This window comes from Bombina bombina, chromosome 1 (genome assembly GCF_027579735.1).
Source record: "Bombina bombina isolate aBomBom1 chromosome 1, aBomBom1.pri, whole genome shotgun sequence".
NCBI classification, from domain to species: domain Eukaryota; kingdom Metazoa; phylum Chordata; class Amphibia; order Anura; family Bombinatoridae; genus Bombina; species Bombina bombina.
This window is the reverse complement of record NC_069499.1, coordinates 552689298-552710472: the sequence shown is the minus strand read 5'-3', so window position 1 is coordinate 552710472 and position 21175 is coordinate 552689298. Positions and strand designations below refer to the sequence as shown.

General features: G+C 39.8%; 1 protein-coding gene across 1 annotated transcript in view; it reads left to right on the top strand.

The window, feature by feature from the left end:
- Positions 1 to 21175, top strand: part of LOC128645612 (aldehyde oxidase 1-like) — a 365796-nt gene that overhangs the window by 229713 nt on the left and 114908 nt on the right. Inside the window, exons 23-26 of the mRNA XM_053698719.1 lie at positions 13079 to 13166; positions 13262 to 13348; positions 13997 to 14188; positions 14697 to 14924. Coding sequence (XP_053554694.1) covers positions 13079 to 13166; positions 13262 to 13348; positions 13997 to 14188; positions 14697 to 14924 — 595 coding nt within the window. The remainder of the gene's footprint in view (positions 1 to 13078; positions 13167 to 13261; positions 13349 to 13996; positions 14189 to 14696; positions 14925 to 21175) is intronic.

The following is a 21175-nucleotide window of genomic DNA, read 5'->3' as shown; positions in this document are numbered from 1 at the left end:
CCATCAGCCAATCAGAAAATTCCTACCTTAATTCCGATTGGCTGATAGAATCCTATCAGCCAATCGGAATTTGAGGGACGCCATCTTGGATGACGTCCCTTAAAGGAACCGTCATTCGTCGGGAGACAACGGAAGAAGAGGATGGATCCGCGTCGCCTGCTTCAAGATGGACCCGCTCCGCACCGGATGGAAGAAGATTGAAGATGCCGCTTGGAGAAGATGTTTGCCGGTCCGGATGTCCTCTTCGTGCCGGATAGGAGGAAGACTTTGGAGCCTCTTCTGGACCTCTTCAGCACCGGATGATGGATCGCCAACCCCCGCTTGGGTTGGATGAAGATGTTGGAGCCAGGACGGATCGGTGAACCTGGTATGGTGAAGACAAGGTAGGAAGATCTTCAGGGGCTTAGTGTTAGGTTTATTTAAGGGGGGTTTGGGTTAGATTAGGGGTATGTGGGTGGTGGGTTGTAATGTTGGGGGGGGGGGTATGGTATGTTTTTTTTTACAGGCAAAAGAGCTGAAATCCTTGGGGCATGCCCCGCAAAGGGCCCTGTTCAGGGCTGGTAAGGTAAAAGAGCTTGTAACTTTTTTAATTTAGAATAGGGTAGGGAATTTTTTATTTTGGGGGTCTTTGTTATTTTATTAGGGGGCTTAGAGTAGGTGTAATTAGTTTAAAATTGTTGTAATATTTTTCTTATGTTTGTAAATATTTTATTATTTTTTGTAACTTAGTTCTTTTTTATTTTTTGTACTTTAGCTAGTTTATTTAATTGTATTTATTTGTAGGAATTGTGTTTAATTAATTTATTGATAGTGTAGTGTTAGGTTAATTGTAGGTAGTTTATTTAATTAATTTATTGATAGGGTAGTGTTAGGTTTAATTATATCTTAGGTTAGGATTTATTTTACAGGTAAATTTGTTATTATTTTAACTAGGTAACTATTAAATAGTTCTTAACTATTTAATAGCTATTGTACCTGGTTAAAATAATTACAAAGTTGCCTGTAAAATAAATATTAATCCTAAAATAGCTATAATATAATTATAATTTATATTGTAGCTATATTAGGATTTATTTTACAGGTAAGTATTTAGCTTTAAATAGGAATCATTTATTTAATAAGAGTTAATTAATTTCGTTAGATGTAAATTATATTTAACTTAGGGGGGTGTTAGTGTTAGGGTTAGACTTAGCTTTAGGGGTTAATCAATTTATTAGAATAGCGGTGAGCTCCGGTCGTCAGATTAGGGGTTAATAATTGAAGGTAGGTGTCGGCGATGTTAGGGAGGGCAGATTAGGGGTTAATACTATTTATGATAGGGTTAGTGAGGCGGGTTAGGGGTTAATAACTTTATTATAGTAGCGCTCAGGTCCGCTCGGCAGATTAGGGGTTAATAAGTGTAGGCAGGTGTCGGCGACGTTGAGGGGGGCAGATTAGGGGTTAATAAATATAATATAGGGGTCGGCGGTGTTAGGGGTAGCAGATTAGGGGTACATAGGGATAACGTAGGTGGCGGCGCTTTGCGGTCGGAAGATTAGGGGTTAATTATTTTAAGTAGCTGGCGGCGACGTTGTGGGGGGCAGGTTAGGGGTTAATAAATGTAATACAGGGGTCGGCGGGGTTAGGGGCAGCAGATTAGGGGTACATAAGGATAACGTAGGTGGCGGTCGGCAGATTAGGGGTTAAAAATTTTAATCGAGTGGCGGCGATGTGGGGGGAGCTCGGTTTAGGGGTACATAGGTAGTTTATGGGTGTTAGTGTACTTTAGGGTACAGTAGTTAAGAGCTTTATGAACCGGCGTTAGCCAGAAAGCTCTTAACTCCTGCTATTTTCAGGCGGCTGGAATTTTGTCGTTAGAGCTCTAACGCTCACTTCAGAAACGACTCTAAATACCAGCGTTAGAAAGATCCCATTGAAAAGATAGGATACGCAATTGACGTAAGGGGATCTGCGGTATGGAAAAGTCGCGGCTGAAAAGTGAGCGTTAGACCCTTTAATCACTGACTCCAAATACCAGCGGGCGGCCAAAACCAGCGTTAGGAGCCTCTAACGCTGGTTTTGACGGCTACCGCCGAACTCCAAATCTAGGCCTTAGAGTCTCATTTAATGCTGTGTGATCTAGCTACACCATAGTAATAAAAATAGTTTCATTTGCATACCTAACTAGTATAATGACTAACGATAAACTGTTCAGATAACAGGCATAGAATAAACAGTTGTACTACCCTCTAATATGAGAAACATATAGGTATGAATATACGAAGTAAGAGACAGGAATCTCAACATTAGATATATAACAGAAACCAATTTCTTTTGACAAATAAATTATTTTATATATATATCATATGTTAAACAGTAATAGAAGATAACTCACAAACGATACACAACACTTGTCTAAATTATTACAGAGCTGGCCTGATAAACGTTCCTCAACATGAGAGACAAACAATATATCAAGTGTGGCTTCATTGTCCTTTAGTTCCAATAAGCCGCCATGTACGTAATAGTCATCCCAAAATGAAGGAAAAAAAAAAAAGAATAACAAAAAGGTCTCATGACAGTTGCAGCTGTTGACGTTTGTGAGCTGAAGCATTGTTACATCTTACCCGATGCCTAGCTTAAACGATGTCTTTAGAAAAGTCATAGAAGCCAGAGATCCTGACATCATTCTAGCCAGAAGATCACATATGTGTAGTAGTACTGTGGTATCTGCCTGAACTCTTGTATGTGGAAAGGTGTCTGCCGCTGCGCCCCTTTGTCGTGCTGGTCCTGCTCCTATGCTCATCTGATTCCTCTGGCTCTCTGGATCGCGACTGTACCTGGTGGATCCCATCGAGTACTCATAGGATGCCTTATCTGGAACTGGATCGACTGTGCTCAAGACATGCTGGCCCATCCATGTAAGTTGTACGGTATGAGCTAGATTAAAATGTAGAACAGTCCTGATGTAGCCTTGATCAGCTGTGCATGCTTGTGACTCCATGATCCGCAAAGACCTTAGTGGAAGTACTGCGAAGCTCCTAACTGTTGTCCCCTCCTTAGAACTCCTTGTTACCTGATCAGCGGCGAGTGGCACATTCTGATCTTGAGGTATAAACCTCGATGAAGCAGTGTAGCCAGTAGGTCGAGGGGATTGAGTAGATGAGGCTTGTATATGTTCCGGTGCTTTCACTTTCGGCGTGATTTCTGGTGTCATGATATCCAGCGTCTTGCTGACTGTACCCCACATTGCTGTTGCTAAGGTATCCGATAGACCTGAATAGCAGTGATCTAATTGTCGATCCAAGTCCTGTAGTAGCACAAGTAACATCCCGTGAGCCTCCTCCATATTTGCTATGAGCTGTGTGTTATAATGTGGAAAGTTAACTACTATATTCGGCGCGCCAGGAGAGGGTGTCAAAAAGCCTACGTATCAAGGCCTCAGCAGTTTAGACAGGACAAATACTAGATGATTATCGCCGAGTTGGGTATTTTCTTGCTCAGCGAGCTTCTATGTAGATGGCTGAACAATTTTCCGCAGCTTTTACTGTTTGATTAAAGGAAAAGTTCAAAGCTTTAACATCTCATAATAGAGAGCACTGAATTTGCGTCCTCTCCCGGCGCTGCCTGGCCACGCCCCCGTCCAATTTTATCTTAACCGTTTGCATGTCTTCTTTTCTTCTATATGTAACTAATGTTCTGTTATGATATATAAATAAGCTAAAAGGGAACCCCCATTTATACCTCATTTTTCCCCCCTGTAAATATGAGGTGAGGAATCTTATTTCTCTCCTTTTTTGGAGAGTAACTGAGCTTAAAAGGACATGAAACCCAATTTTTTTTCTTTCGTGATTTAGAAAGAGCAAGCTATTTTAAACAACTTTCTAATTTACTTCTATTATCTAATTTGCTTCATTCTCTTGATATTATTTGTTGAAAAGCATATCTAGATATGCCCAGTGGCTGCTGATTGGTAGCTGCACTTCAATGCCTCCTGTGATTGGCTCACCCATATTATTATTATTTTTTCTTTATTTATAAAGCGCCAACAGATTCCGCAGCGCTGCCCATGGGTACAAGGATAACAGTACAGTGGAGAAACAATACGATAAGACACAAAATTTTACAGACAAATACAGGGGGAGTTGAGGGCCCTGTTCCCGTGGGAACTTACAATCTAGATGGGTAGGAGGATTGGAAACAGGAGGTGGGGACTGCAGAGGTGAGAATGATATTAGTGAGGAGATAGAGGGCAACTGTTAGTTAGTTGGTTAGTTTGTTAATAAGTCGGGTGATAAGCTTCCCTGAACAGAAAGGTCTTTAGGGAACGTTTAAAGGAGGAGAGGTTAGGGGCAAGTCTGACATCTCGAGGAAGTGCGTTCCAGAGGGTTGGTGCCGCACGAGAGAAGTCCTGTAGTCTTGAATGAGAGGAGGTGATGGTAGAGGATGCAAGAAGCAGGTCGTTGTTGGATCTTAGGGGACGGGCAGGAGTATATTTGTTGATGAGTGAGGACAGGTAGGGTGGGGCAGCATTGGTGAGGGCTTTGTAGGTCAGGGTGAGAATTTTGAATTTAACTCTGTTGTGAATGGGGAGCCAGTGAAGGGACTCACAGAGAGGCGCAGCAGAAACAGAGCGTCGAGAGAGGTGGATTAGTCTGGCGGATGCATTTAGGACGGATTGGAGGGGAGAGAGGCGGGAGAGAGGGAGGCCAGTTAGTAAGTTGTTACAGTAGTCAAGTCGGGAAATTACCAGGGAGTGGATGAGCTGTTTGGTAGTTTCAGCACTCAGAAACGGGCGAATTTTGGAGATATTGCGTAGGTGGTTGCGGCAGGATGAAGAGAGCAGTTGGATGTGGGGAATGAAGGACAGATTTGAGTCAAGCGTGACTCCGAGGCAGCGGACTTGGGGTGATGGGGAGATAGTGGTGCCGCCAACAGTGATAGAGAAATTAGAGACGGGAGTGGAGCTAGAGGGGGGAATTAGAAGTAGTTCGGTCTTGGACATATTTATTTTTAGGTGGTGAGAGGCCATCCAGGAAGAAATGCCAGATAAGCAGTCGCTGATGTGAGAGTTGACAGAAGGAGAGAGTGCAGGGGTGGAAAGGTAGATCTGGGTATCATCAGCATAGAGGTGATAGCTGAAGCCATAGCTGTTGACAAGTTTACCCAGTGAAGAAGTGTAAATAGAGAAGAGTAGAGGACCCAGGACAGAGCCTTGAGGTACTCCAACAGACAGGGGCAATAGAGAGGAGGAGTCACCAGCAAAAGAGACTGAGAAGGATCTGTTAGAGAGATAAGAGTGAATCCAGGAGAGGGCAGTGTCACAGAGACCAAGAGAACTGAGAGACTGTAGGAGAAGGGGATGGTCAACAGTGTCAAAGGCAGCAGATAGGTCAAGTAAGATGAGTATAGAGTAGTAGCCTTTGTTTTTAGCAGAAAGGAGATCGTTAGTAACCTTGGTGAGAGCAGTTTCAGTTGAGTGTTGGGGACGGAAGCCAGATTGCAGGGGGTCAAGCAATGAGTTGGACGACAGGAAGTGGGTTAGGCGATTGAAAACTAGTTTTTCGAGGAGTTTTGAAGCTAGTGGGAGCAGTGATATGGGGCGGTAGTTTGCAGGGGAGTTATGGTCGAGGGAGGGTTTTTTGAGGATGGGGGTGACCTTCGCATGTTTGAAGGTGGCAGGGAATGAGCCGGTAGAAAGGGATTGGTCAAATATGTGAGTAAGAGCCGGAGTGAGGGTGGTAGACAGAGGAGGAATTAGATGTGAAGGAATAGGGTCAAGTGGGCAGGTAGTGAGGTGTGCGGAAGACAAAAGGGAAGCCACTTCGCTCTCGGTGGTTGGGAGGAGGGTGCAGAGAGTGGCAGAGGGGGTGACTGGGAGCTGAGTTGGGAGATTGCAGGTTTGTGTTGGGATGTTTCCTCGGATTGCAAGTGTATTATTGAGAAAATAGTCAGCGAGGTCTTGAGCACTGAATGCAGATGAGGGGGGTGGTGCAGGTTGGTAGAGGAGAGAGTTGAAAATAGAGAAGAGTCTTTTAGGGTTTGAGGAGTGAGTGGATATAAGAGAGGAGAAGTAGGTTTGCTTAGCTAAGCGAAGGGCAGAGGTGTAAGAGTAGAGAATGAACTTATAGTGCATGAAATCATGTTCAGAGCGGGATTTCCTCCAGGCACGCTCAGCAGTGTGGGAGCATTTTTGTAGGTGACGCGTTTGTTGGGAGTGCCAGGGTTGGAGCTGACGACGTGGGGCTTTGCGAGGTTGGGGTGGAGCGAGAGTGTCAAGTGCAGCAGAGAGAGTATTGTTATAGTGGGTTATAGCAAGGTCAGGGCAGGATATCGTGGAAGTGTGGGGGAGGCGTAGTTGAATAAGATTGGAGAGTTGGGGAGTGTCCACAGTGTGCAGATTTCTGCTGGTGCGGGGGCGAGAGGGGGAAGTAGGTTTAGTATCTATATTAGGATTAAAGGTGAGCAGATGGTGGTCTGAGATGGGAAATGGGCGACATGCAACATTAGAGAGAGAGCAGAGATAGGAGAATACCAGATCAATTGAGTGTCCTTCGCGGTGGGTAGGGAATAGTGTGGATTGTGACAGGCTGAAGGAGTTAGTGAGTGAGAGAAGTTTAGAGGCAGCAGGGGCAGATGGGTTGTCAATGGGGATGTTGAAGTCCCCTAGAATTAGAGCAGGTGTATTTGTGGAGAGAAAGGAAGGAAGCCAGGCAGCAAAGTTGTCAAGGAATTGGGAAGTTGGTCCAGGGGGGCGATAGATAACTGCCACTCTGAGAGAGAGAGGGGAGAACAGGCGAATGCAGTGCACTTCAAAGGAAGAAAAGGAGAGAGATGGAAATGGGGATAGGTACTGATAGGAGCAGGAGGGGGAGAGTAAGATGCCAACACCGCCACCGTGTCTCTCACCTGGCCTAGGTGTGTGGCTAAAGTGAAGACCACCGTTTGTGAGATCAGCAATGGAAGCAGTGTCAGAGGAAGATAGCCAGGTTTCAGTAATAGCTAAGAGGTTGAAAGCGTTGGAAACAAACAGGTCGTGAACAGTTGTAAGCTTGTTACAGACGGAGCGAGCATTCCAGAGGGCACAAGAAAAGGGAGGGGTTAGGCGCTGTGTGTTAATTGAGATGAGATTGTTGGTATTGCGTGACCTAGGATTTTTGCAGTGGGAGATGGAGCGAGAGTGTAAAAGTGTGGCGATTGTTGCAGGGCAAGGGTTAGGAGAGACATCACCAGCAGCAAGCAGTAGTAGCAGTGAGAGAGACAGAAGGTGAGAGTGAGATTTGTAGGGGCAGGAATGGTTAGACACAGGAGAGTTAGAGGGGGAAGAGTTTCTAAGGAAACAAAGTAATTCATGAGAGGACAGCATAGGGGATGAGAGAAGGGAGGGGGAGATATGGATAGTGTGGGGATTGTTGTTATAGGGACATGCAGTGATTTTTAGGAGAAGGGAAGACAGAGAGAGCAGAAAAGGCATAGAGAGCATTGTGTAGAAGTATAGTTATTAAGTTTACCTGTTAGTTGGTCTGCAGTTTCAACCTCCAGTTTCTAACTTCAGTGTGCTAACTCTTGCTACTTGTAACATAGAGCTACTTAGAACAGAGAGCCATCGGCCCAAAATGAGCCTTAAGCCTTCTCCATATGTAGGAATGAGAAGTGATGAAATGATTCTAGGCAGCTGTTACAGGCAGTTTTAACCCATATGCATTGCTATTTCTTCAACAAAAGATATGTAAAGAATTAAGCAAATTAGATAATAGAAGTAAATTGGAATGTTTTTTAACTTTGTATTCTCTACCTGAATCATGAAAGAAAAAAAAAATGGGTTTAGTGTCCCTTTAAGTCTGAATATATTTGGATTTCATCCTGCTTGTATTTGAAGCTCTTCTACTGTACATTTTAGCTTTCCTCAGTATCTGCTCCTTTAAATCATAGTCCTGTAATTTTAACATTACATCTCTGTTTCTCTTTGTTCCAGGAGGGTGAGCCTTCTATGGATTCTCTCAATTTTTATATCTTCTTCTTTTACCATGTCTATTAGTGTGATAATTATACCTTGTACGTATGACTTCAGGGAATCTGTTCCTATTTCTTCTGATATTCCTTTAATCCTTAAATTTCCTCTTCTTGATCTGTCTTCTAGATCTATCAATTTGTCTTGAAGATCTGATATTGTGAGGATCTGGGAATTAATTACAGTTTTGCATTCAGAGAGTGCCTTGTCGGTTTTCTCTAATTGTTCTTCTAGGGAGCTTACTCTTTAGACCTATTCCATTCAAATCCTTTTTTATATCTGCCATTTCTTTAATAATGCAATATTTTATAGAGAATATAACCTCTTTTGTTGCTAATTGTTTTTAAATCTTCTGCAGATATCTGAATTTCTGTATTCTCTGACCTAGGATTTGTTTTTGAGATTTGTGCTTGAGGACTTATATTTCCTTCTATGCTCAGGTTATGAAAGAAGGGATTTGATTTTATATTCTGTGATTTATTATTTTTAGTTAGTTTTTCCAACTTGTTAAGCTTTTTTGATGCCATAGCTCTTTAAATCCCTTGTTGGAATCATCTATTCCCTTTAAGCTTAGTGCCCAAATTTTTATTAACAGTTAATTTTTACTTATTTTATTATCCCCTCCGTTCCCTTTTCCTTCCTTTTTTTTTTTTACCTTTTTCTTTCTCTCTATTTCCCCTTCTTTTTATGGCTCCTTTTTTAAGGGGCGAGCCGAAACGCAGTCTCTGATTAGTGTCCACTTTATAATTCCCTCTTGCTCTAACTAATCCCCTTTCTCTTTCTTAGGGGTTAGTTTTTTCTTTATAGCTGCTCCTCGCTTCTTTTGCTCATTCCCTCTTTCAGCTTCTCTGCCCTCTCTCAGCTGATCACCTATTTCCGCATCGCTAACTTTTGGGGAACTGCACAGAGGGTCTTCCGTCACTACTACAATAGCTGCTCTGCTTTGATGCAGCCCCTCTTGGAACACTGTCTCCGCTGTACGCTGGTTGGTAAGTTGTTTGTTCGCTAGAGTAACCCCCCTCTCTCTGCTTCTCTGCCCGCTCCCAGCTGATCACCTGTTTCCGCGCCGTTCACTGTCAGTAAACTGCACAGAGCGTCCTCTGTCACTGCTACAACAGCTGCTCTGCTTTGATGCAGCCCCTCTTAGAGCACTGTCTCCGCTGTACGCCGATCGATGAGTTGTTGCGTTACCCGGCTTTAACTGGGGATCTCTTGATTCCACATCTTGCGATCCCTTGGTGTCCCTCAGAGATGTCTTTGCGCGCTGATCAGAGGGGTGGTTCTGGATTCCCTGTAACTATTCCTAAACCCCCTGGTTAAGAATAATTTCTTCTCTTAGTTGAAGATTTTTTTTTTTTTTTTCAATTCCTCAAGAGGCTTTGCATTCTAAGCCTGACACAGCGGATTTAGGCGCTTACAACTCTGCTGCCATCATACTCATGCAGCAGGCTCCTCCCCTCCTCTCCCTATGTCTCTGCATTTATTCTGTATCCCCGTTCTTCTTTATTTTTAAATATATATATATATACCATCACTATGGCAACCATTTTTGCCGCTATTTTGTGTTGGGGCGGGGCTTATGAAGGCATTTCTTGTTTGATTTTTTACTTGATTCGGTTGGTCTGAAGAAGGGGCATTGTTGCTCCAAAACGTCACTATAATAAATATCACAATTGACACAAGCCCAGTGAGTGCGGATCTTTACTATATTTTATATATGTATATATATATATATATATATATATATATATATATATATATATATATATATATATATATATATATATATATATATATAACAAAAGAAAGAGTGCACTCGCCAGGACTTTTCAGAAATTTATTCCAAATGTGTGAACATTTTCGGGGGTTTAGCCCCTTACATTGTTATTTTGTATGTCTGAGGAAGGGGCTAAACCCCCGAAAACGTTCAGACATTTGGAATAAATTTCTGAAAAGTCCTGGCGAGTGCACTCTTTCTTTTGTTCTATTTGCCTATCTGTTGCACCCTGGGCCCCTGTGACTTGATCTCTGGAGTGCTTGTCTGCTTTGAACTTTTATATATATATATATATATATATATATACACACACACTCACCAGCCACTTTAATAGGTACACCTGTTCAATTGCTTGGTAACACAACTTGCTAATCAGCAAATCACCTGGCAGCAACTCAAAGAATGTAGGCAGATAGACGTGGTGAAGACGACTTGCTGAAGTTCAAACTGAGCATGGGGAAGAAAGAAGATTTACGTGACTTTGAAGTGGTATGGTTGTTTGTGCCAGACGGGCTGTTCTGAGCATTTAAAAAACTGCTGATCTACTGGGATTTTCACGCACAACCATATCTAGAGTTTACAGAGAATGGTACGAAAGAGAGAAAATATCCAGTGTGAACACACCGAAACGTCATTTGTTCATGGAATAAACTAAGTTTTCACTACTTAGAATTCCAGTGAGGGCTTTGCGGCTTTTTTAATATACTGTATATATATATATATATATATATATATATATATATATATATATATATATATATATATATATATATATACACACACAAAGAGAGAAGCACTCTACCAGTAACGAACAAGCGCTCATCAGCTAGTTCTATGGCAATTTACCACCCAGGAGCAGCCTCTTTTAGACCAATGTGCTTTTCACAGAGAAAAACTTTCCTGAAGTATATTAGTCTGATCCCGCCAAGTAAGGTCAGTCCAGCCCCGAAATACCAGTTCTCCTCTGAACAAGGAACATATATATATATATATATATATATATATATATATATATATATATATATAATTGTTTTGTAAAATATATCTATATATACAGGTATAGAGCTTATATAGATATTTAGTGTGTATATATATATATATATATATATATATATATATATATATATATATATATATATATATATATATATATATATATAAAAGTACAAAGACACCAAACCTGAGCGCTACAAATATCAGCTTACCCTTAATGTGTGACACTGCTGTTCATTGATCCTGAATCCTCAGCATGTAACTTGTGATTTCTTCTTCTGGAGAGTGGGTGGATGCAGGGAGACTTGAACTGCTGCAGCTGCTTAATCAGAGTGTCTGCAAACACTCCAGAGAAATGTAGAAATCCAAAGAAATTAAGGTATAGCGCAAAAACAGTCCAAAGACACCTGCTCTTAAAAAGTGAAAGATTTTAATGTAATCCAAGATTTAAAAGACATCGTAGTACAAAAATAGGAGTTAAAAAATGTTATAACTCAGTGTGTACAGAGACACTCCTAGGAATCCTTAAACAGGCACTTTTATTCAGACTGAATAAAAGTGCCTGTTTAAGGATTCCTAGGAGTGTGCTACCTTCTATATGTTGGTTTGGTTGTTTGGCTGCACCCAGGACATTGGATTATCTGGTTTGCTTGGAGTGCAATCTTTCAGAAATGTATATATATATATATATATATATATATATATATATATATATATATATATATATATATATATATATATATATATATATATAAAAATATCTCTTTAAAAAAAACTCAAGGTAAAGAAAATAGGAATTTAAAGTATTTTCATTTAATATATGCATGTTTCAAAGTATTTGTCTGGGAAGGACTCAAAAGGGTATGTATGTACTGTATGTATGTATATATATATCCATACACTTTGGAGACCTAACCAATCAAACAACTTACCAATATACCATATCCCCTTTAACCCTTTTAAAATATTTTTAACAATATTGAAATTATAAAAAAAAAATATTGAAAAGTGTACAGTATATATACTATGGAGCCTATTTATTAATCTGCGAGTGGACATGATCCGATATTGCAGATCATGTCCGCTGTACATCGATAAATGCCGACAGCATACGCTCTCAGCATTTATCATTGCACCAGCAGTTCTGGTGAACTGCTGGTGCAATGCCACCCCTTGCAGAATCACGGATAATCGTCCCCTAGCAGGGGGTGTCAATCAACCCGATCGTATTCGATCGGGTTAATTTCTGTCTGCCACCTCAGAGCAGGTGGACAGGTTATGGAACAGTGGTCTTTAGCCTTCAGGGGCATTAAGCTCCATACGGAGCTTGTTAATATGCACCTTAATGTCTGTAATCTTTTATTTTAATGTGTTTTGTGAAAAAAAAATTTTTAACCCAAAGGGGTCCATTTATCATTGTGCGGATGGACATGATCCGCTATAGCGAACCATGTCCGCCTCACATCGATAAATGCCGACAGCATACGTTCTCAGCATTTATCATTGCACCAGCAGTTCTTGTGAACTGCTGGTACAATGCCACCCCCTGCAGATTCGGTGCCAGAAGGGGTGTCAATCAAACCGATCGTATTGGATCAGGTTGATTCCGGCAATGTCTGTCCGCCACCTCAGAGCAGGCAGACAGGTTATGGAGCAGCGGTCTTTAGACCGCTGCTTCATAACTTGTGTTTCTGGCGAGCCTTGATAAATAGACACCTTACACTTTACTTTAGGTCTCACATTAAATATTCTAGCGCAGTTTCGGCTTTTGCTTGAGCGCAATCTATAATATTCTGCTTGTAATACCAGCGCTATTTAGCATGGTTATGATATCCATTGAAACTATAGGTTGAGCTACAGCAATGTGTCAGCCACGTTCTTCCTGGTAAATGGAATATACAATGAACTTGTAATATCAAATTGCGCGCAGAGTCTGAGATAATGCATATCGCAACCTGCACTAGTCATTAGCATACCACTTGTAATCTGGTCCAAAATGTAAGGATGAAATAAGTATAAATAATGTATTTTGCAATGCCATACTGATGCTCTGTCTAAATAAAATAAGATAATTACTATTGCTGTTTTTGTTACGGGAAGGCAAAGAGCTAATCAGTGATACTCTATTTACAGGGAACAAAGGAGGAGATCCTAACTGTGTATGAAACCCAAGTTGGTTTTTTTAATAACTTGGACTTTTTCCCTTTTAAGATGACGTCACTGGCACTCTCATTTCACTATGCCCACTTTAAAATGATTCACTATTCTTTTAGTGACTGCCTATTGAATCAATTTAAAGCAGTATAAATGTGTTTCAGGACAAAATGCCCGATCCGTTGCGTTCTGGAGAGAGGAGAGGATATGCTGATTACCGCAGGCCGACACCCAGTCTTTGCAAAATACAAAGTAAGAGATGGTGGCAGAGATGAGGTTCCTAACAAATACCAGTTTGAGGCTAGCGTTATATGCTATAGTCAGCTAAACATTACTATTTATTTTAGGTGGGATTTATGAATGATGGAAGGATTGTGGCAGCGGAAGTGAACTTTTATAGTAATGCAGGATGTACTCCTGATGAATCCATTCTGGTAATATTTTATCTTAATCATATATAAACATGTAACATTTATATTAATATTTAATAATTTGCATTTAATCAAGAGATATTGGGATAAAGTTACTCCCATACCTTATATCGTGTTCCTCTTATTTGGTTTGTTACATTATATTTAAATGCATTACACTAATGAGCCTACAAATATTTCTGATGTAAACATAGATCCATGCAGTCAGTAATACAAAATATATTGTTGTAGTTAAGGGGTATATGTAGAGGAGGTGCTCATGGTTAGAGTAAATGCTGTGGGAGATCCTAGTCAGCACAGTTGGGGTTAATTAGGGTGGTGGGGATACAGGTCACTATCATTTTTATAGTAACTTGGGTCAGAAAATCCCTGGCAACTAGTCATAGCAACAATTCAGGTACTGCTACTATGTAGTGACCCACAAATAAAATGATGTTTTTCAATTTTTTATTTTTGATAAGTTTGTTATTTTACGGTATATTTAAAAAAGCAGTTAGTTGACATGTTACAAGCGAAATACATAAATGTGTTAGCAAAGTATTATTTTCAACAAATGAAACTACTACGATGTTAATATTGAAAACGTGTTAGTGTTGTAGTCTACTGTTTCTCATGAGCTGTCCTTTGTATTTTATCCCTGATATGACAAAGATAATAGTGTTTATATTACTGAAGATGGACAATGCTTACCACTTCCCTAACCTGACCTGCATTGGCACAGCCTGCAAAACCAACCTACCGTCCAACACTGCTTTCCGAGGATTTGGATTTCCCCAGGCCGGCATGATCACAGAGGCTATATTAGATGCAATTGCCTCAAAGTGTGGGCTTCCTCCTGATCAGGTAAGACGCTGACAGTACTCCATGCTTGTTCATCATAAAGGGGCATTTAAAAATATTCTGTGAGTTATGCTGCAGTTTGCAAAAGAGGGTAAGTAGCTGCTGTAAGACTAGGATCATTGGATTGGGTCAATATAGGGCTGTACACAATTGCTCTTCTTTTTAATTGTCTGACACACTACAATGAGTGTTCACCACTTATTCACATATGTTTCAAATGTCAGATCAAGTTTTCCAATTCTGAGAATGAATAGTCTACAAGGCATGCTTATCAAGCCTAACCCTGCCACATATCACTCCCTAATTAATTTCAGCAGAGATGATAAGATAAGAACCACAAAACAAGGAAGAGTTTGCTAGCAAAATTACCATAGCCAACGATTTGGAGTCCTTGTGATTAATGGATTATCTTGAGACTACCAAATGGTTTGGAATGGTTTTGAAATTTAATTTAAAAAAAAAAAGTTATATTTTTGTTGTATATTTCTCTTTGTTCTTGGTTTCTGTGCAGGTCAGAGAGCAGAACTTGTACAAAGGTATAAGCAGGACACATTATAATCAGGAGTTTGACTCCACTAACTTGATGAGATGCTGGAAGGAATGCCTACAGAAATCTGATTACTATAAGAGGAGAGCAGAAATACAGGAGTTCAACAAACAGAACTACTGGAAGAAGAAAGGAATAGCCATCATTCCTCTTAAATTTACAGTTGGATTTATTGAAAAGGTGTACCATCAGGTCGGTTGTCTAAATACCTATGAAATTAGCTAGCTTGTAAAGCAACCTGTTTAAAATATCAAACATATTTCATGTAAGAAATCCCTTACCCCAGTTACATCTCTGTAGTCTAGACAAGGCCTTTGGCCTAGTCTAAGTATACTCCCATATAGGCATCTACTTATCAAGCCGTCAACCAAATATACACTGGAATTCCGCAGCATAATTGTGGAGAGCTTAATTCGACTTATTTATCAAAGGCTACAGACCGGCAAAAGTAGAATTTTGTGACGTAACATACGATCTGCCAGTTTCAGTCTGACACAGATCGATGCTTACGTCACTACAGATGTTCCGAATGCAAATTCGGCACTATCTGACTACTTTTGCTATTTAACAAATACCTACCAGGTACGCTCGCCACTATTCCAGCCCAGCGTACCTGGTTTTCAATCCGCCGAAAGCTTATGTTTGCTGCTACTGCCCGATATCCCATTGATTCCTATGGTAGAATAAAAGTTATGTTTACACCTAACACCCTAACATGTACCCCGAGTCTAAACACCCCTAATCTTACACTTATTAACCCCTAATCTGCTGCCCCCGACACCGTCGCCACCTATATTATATTATTAACCCCTAATCTGCCGCCCCGACACCACCGTAACAAAATACATTTATTAACCCCTAAACCGCCACTCCTGGAGCCCACCCCCACCTACATTATGTTATTAACCCCTAATCTGCCACCCCCAACGTCGCTGCCACTATTCTAAATGTATTAACCCCTAAACCGCCACTCCTGGAGCCCACCCCCACCTACATTATGTTATTAACCCCTAATCTGCCACCCCCAACGTCGCTGCCACTATTCTAAATGTATTAACCCCTAAACCTAAGTCTAACTCTAACCCTAACACCCCCTAACCTAAATATTATTTAAATAAATCTAAATAAAAATTAATATTATTAACTAAATTATTCCTATTTAAAACTAAATACTTACCTATAAAATAAACCCCAAGCTAGCTACAATATAACTAATAATTACATTGTAGCTATCTCATGGTTTATTTTTTATTTTACAGGCAAGTTTGTATTTATTTAACTAGGTACAATAGTTATTAAATAGTTATTAACTATTTAAAAACTACCTAGATAAAATAAATACAAAAGTACCTGTAAAATAAAACCTAACCTAAGTTACAATTACACCTAACACTACACTACAATTAAATTAATTCCCTAAATTAAATACAATTAAATACAATTAAAAAAAAATATCTAAAGTACAAAAAAAAAACCCACTAAATTATAGAAAATAATAAAAAAATTACAAGATTTTTAAACTAATTACACCTAATCTAATCCCCCTAACAAAATAAAAAGCCCCCCCCAAAAAAATAAAAAAGCCCTACCCTACACTAAATTACAAATAGCCCTTAAAAGGGCCTTTTGCGGGGCATTGCCCCAAAGTAATCAGCTCTTTTATCTGTAAAAAAAAGTACAAATCCCCCCCAACATTAAAACCCACCACCCACACAACCAACCCTACTCTAAAACCCACCCAAAACCTACTTAAAAAAACCTAACACTAACCCCTTGAAGATCACCTTACGGGGAGGAGTCTTCACCCAACTTGGCCGAAGTCCTCAACGAAGCCGGGAGAAGTCTTCATCCAAGCCGGGCGAAGTGGTCCAATAGGATTAAGCTCGCATTCTATTGGCTGTTCCAATCAGCCAATAAGATTGAAGTTCAATCCTATTGGCTGATTGCATCAGCCAATAGGATTTTTTCTACCTTAATTCCGATTGACTGATAGAATTCTATCAGCGAATCGGAATTGAAGGGACGCCATCTTGGATGACGTCACTTAAAGGAACCGTCATTTAGTAAGAAGACTCCGGATGAAGAGGATGCTCCGCGTCGGATGTCTTCAAGATGGATCCGCTCCGCGCTGGATGGATGAAGATAGAAGATGCCGTCTGGATGAAGACTTCTGTCTATCTGGAGGACCACTTTGCCCGGCTTGGATGAAGACTTCTCCCGGCTTCGTTGAGGACTTCGGCCCGGTTAGGTGTAGACTTCTCCCGGTAAGGTGATCTTCAAGGGGTTAGTGTTAGGTTTTTTTTAAGGGGGTATTGGGTGGGTTTTAGAGTAGGGTTGGTTGTGTGGGTGGTGGGTTTTAATGTTGGGGGGGGATTTGTACTTTTTTTTAAAGGTAAAAGAGCTGATTACTTTGGGGCAATGCCCCGCAAAAGACCCTTTTAAGGGCTATTTGTAATTTAGTGTAGGGTAGGGCTTTTTTTTATTTTGGGGGGCTTTTTTATTTTGTTAGGGGGATTAGAATAGGTGTAATTAGTTTAAAAATCTTGTAATTTGTTTATTATTTTCTGTAATTTAGTGGTTTTTTGTAATTTAGATAATTTTATTTAATTGTAATTAATTGTATTTTATTTAAGGAATTAATTTAATTGTAATGTAGTAATTGTAACTTAGGTTAGGTTTTATTTTACAGGTAAATTTGTATTTATTTTATCTAGGTAGTTATTAAATAGTTAAAATAAATACAAACTTGCCTGTAAAATAAAAATAAACCCTGAGATAGCTACAATGTAACTATTAGTTATATTGTAGCTAGCTTAGGGTTTATTTTATAGGTAAGTATTTAGTTTTAAATAGGAATAATTTAGTTAATAATATTAATTTTTATTTAGATTTATTTAAATAATATTTAAGTTAGGGGGTGTTAGGGGGTTAGTGGGTTAGACTTATTTTTAGGGGTTAATACATTTAGAATAGTGGCGGAGATGTTTGGGGAGGCAGATTAGGGGTTAGTAAATGTAATGTAGGTGGCGGCGGTGTAGGGGGCGGAAGATTAGGGGTTAATAAGTATAATGTAGGTGGTGGTGGGCTCCGGGAGCGGTGGTTTAGGGGTTAAACATTTTAGTATAGTGTGGGTGTTTAGTGACAGTATACAAATAAAGCTGTGAAAAAGCCGAAGAGCAGCGAGATCGATGACTGTTAGTTATCAACAGTCCGCTGCTATCACCTCGTACTTGGTGCGCAGCTTTTTGACAGCTTTTTTGTTAAATATGGAGAACGTATTCAGGTCTGCGGCAGCGATGTTAGGCGATCTTAGGCGAGCGTATTGGTGCCGGCAAATGCAGGTAAGTTGACGGGTTAATAAGTAGATGCCATAGCCTTTGAATGGTATATAATGGGAAACCCCCTAGTGATATGGGCAACAAAACTGGAAAAACAATGGCCCAGATTACAAGTGGAGCACTAATGATTGTGCAAGGTGCTCTATCAATTTAGATTACAAGTTCATGATAAAACAGATTTACCAGAGAAGGTTTAGTGTGGCCGGTATAGCTTTTCATGCACCCTGTACTTTCAATGGAGATTGCAACCATGCTAAAAATCTCTGATATTACAAGTTAAAAGCTATGGCTGGCTTTCCAGTTTAATATAGAAATTTTTTTTCAAAAGGGTTTAATAGAGATAAGGTATATGACAAGGTGTTTGGCTGGAAATTTAAAAAAAAATAATATATATATATATATATTATATATATATATATAAAATATATATATATATATATATATACCTGTATGTGTATGTATATATATATATATATATATATATATATATATATATATATATATATATATATATATATATATATATATATTTTAAATAGAGAGAATTATGCAAAGGGAAAATTAAACCCTTTTCTAAAAGTGGGAATACAACACTAGTTTAATGTTTAACAATATATCCGTTTATTATCAATATTTATATACCTCTCAGGTATGGGTGAATTCCCACGTGAAACAAACCAATGCCTCAGTGTATATAAGTTACAAAATTCCTTTTCAAAACCATGAGTTTACACACATAAATGTACCAGATTAACACATATTGTAAATATGTGATTTATAATCACAAAATAACCTTTATGATTTATAACCAAGGTTAGTTCAGTATCCATAATAATATATATTTGAATTGTCCATCCTGAATATATTAGAACACAAAGCAGACTCTGTTGATTTTCAAAGAGCCGATTTCTCAGCTTCCTTATAGGCTCTATTTGAATCCAGAGCCATATTTCAAACAAGCATTTTGCTCATACTGGGCCTTGCAAAGCCTCCTGTGGGAGCAAACGCAACAAACGACCGCGGTACAGAACCGCACTCCAGGTCAAGTCGCACTTGTAAAGTTTTCTCCTCTTACCAGATCTGTAGATATCGCTTGCAGTCCTTGATCGTCAGTTCCATCACCCTAAGAAGCATTCTGCAACTGCCATGAGGCCCCATTTGATCATTTCATAGGGGTGAAACGTACATGGCGTTGGCTTTGTTGTAATCTGACATACACTACTCGTTGGCATGATTGGTACACTTCATCATCCATCTTTAAGACAAGGTTGTACAGCTTCTGCTTGAGTTGTTACACTGGGCAAAGGAATTGCTGGAAGCATCTATGATTTATATTGCATTAACTGCTTGGAAACACTACACCTGGTTGCAGTGAGCAGTGAGCGGTGACGTTACACACCCGGTGAAATCCGCTGATGATCTGGAGTAACCTGTTTGTGAGAGAAGCAGGTAAAACCTCCATGGCGGTTGGTGAATGCTTTTGAAGGTGATGGGACTGATGATCAAGGATTGAAAGCAATATCTACAGATCCGGTAAGAGGAGAAAAGTTTACAAGTGCGGTTTGACCTGGAGTGCTGTTCTGTTGTGCAGTCGTTTGTTGCGTTTGTTTGCTCCCACAGAAGGCTTTGCAAGGCCCAGTATGAGCAAACTGCTTGTTTGAAATACGGCTCTGGATTCAAATAGAGCCTATAAGGAAGCTGAGAAATTAGCACTTTGAAAATCAACAGAGTCTGCTTTGTGTCCTAATATATTCAGGATGGACAATTCAAATATATATTATTATGGATACTGAACCAACCTTGGTTATAAATAATAAAGGTTATTTTGTGATTATAAAGGATTTACAATCTGATTTATGCCTATAGATTAGTGTTATAAGGTTTTAAAGGGATACAATATGTGTTAATCTGATTCATTTATGGTTTTCAAAAGGGATTTTGAAACTTATGTACACTGAGGCATTGGTTTGTTTCACGTGGGAATTCACCCATACCTGAGAGGTATATAGATATTGATAATAAACGGATATATTGTTAAACATTAAAAGAGTGCTGTATTCCCATACTTTTAGAAAAGGGTTTGATTTTCCCTTTTCGCCATTCTCTTTTTTTTTTTTAATAAAATAAATTTTAAGGGTCTGCATCAAATATATATATATGTATCAATATGATATAGAAGGTGAAATTAAATATATAATATTCGTATAAGCATATGGATTAAATTGCAAGATTAACCCTCGCCCCGCTCCATTAGTTTAATATATATATATATTTAAATATTATTATTATTATCAGGTATTTTTAGAGCGCCAACAGATTCCGCAGCGCTGTAAACATAGTCGATGTACAGGATAGCTTTTGTAGGGGTCAAGTGGGTAGAGGGCCCTGCCGAGAGTTTCACTGTTGTAGTCGGCTCTTATGAAGCGATCTGTAAAAAGCTGGGCCCATAGGCTTACACTCTAAGGGGTTCAAGGGGAAAGCAGTGGAGTTAGGAAAGGTTAGTGTTGGTTGTATGCATCCCTGAATAGTAGAGTTTTTAGGGAGTGCTTGAAGCTGTTAAAACAAGGGGAGAGTCTTATGGAGCGAGGCAAGTAATTCCACAAGATGGGGGCCAGTCTGGAGAAGTCCTGTAAACGGGAATGTGAGGAAGTAACAAGAGAGGAGGAGAGGAGGAGATCCTGAGCTGATCGAAGGGGACGGGAGGGAGAGTATCTAGAAACAAGTTCTGAGATGTAGGGGGGAGCAGTGCAGTTGAGAGCTTTATATGTCAGGGTGAGGATTTTATGTTTAATCCTAGAGGCAAGAGGAAGACAGTGAAGGGATTGGCAGAGAGGTGCAGCAGATGAAGAGCGACGAGTAAGGAAGATGAGCCTGGCAGAGGCATTCATAATGGATTGTAAAGGAGCTATGTGGCAGCTAGGTAGACCAGAGAGGACGGAGTTGCAGTAGTCGAGGCGGGAAAGGATGAGAGAGTGGATTAAAATCTTGGTTGTATCTTGTGTAAGGAAATGTCTAATTTTAGCAATGTTTTTAAGGTGGAAGTGGCAGGCTTTAGCGAAGGACTGAATGTGAGGAGTGAAGGAAAGATCTGAGTCAAGTGTGACC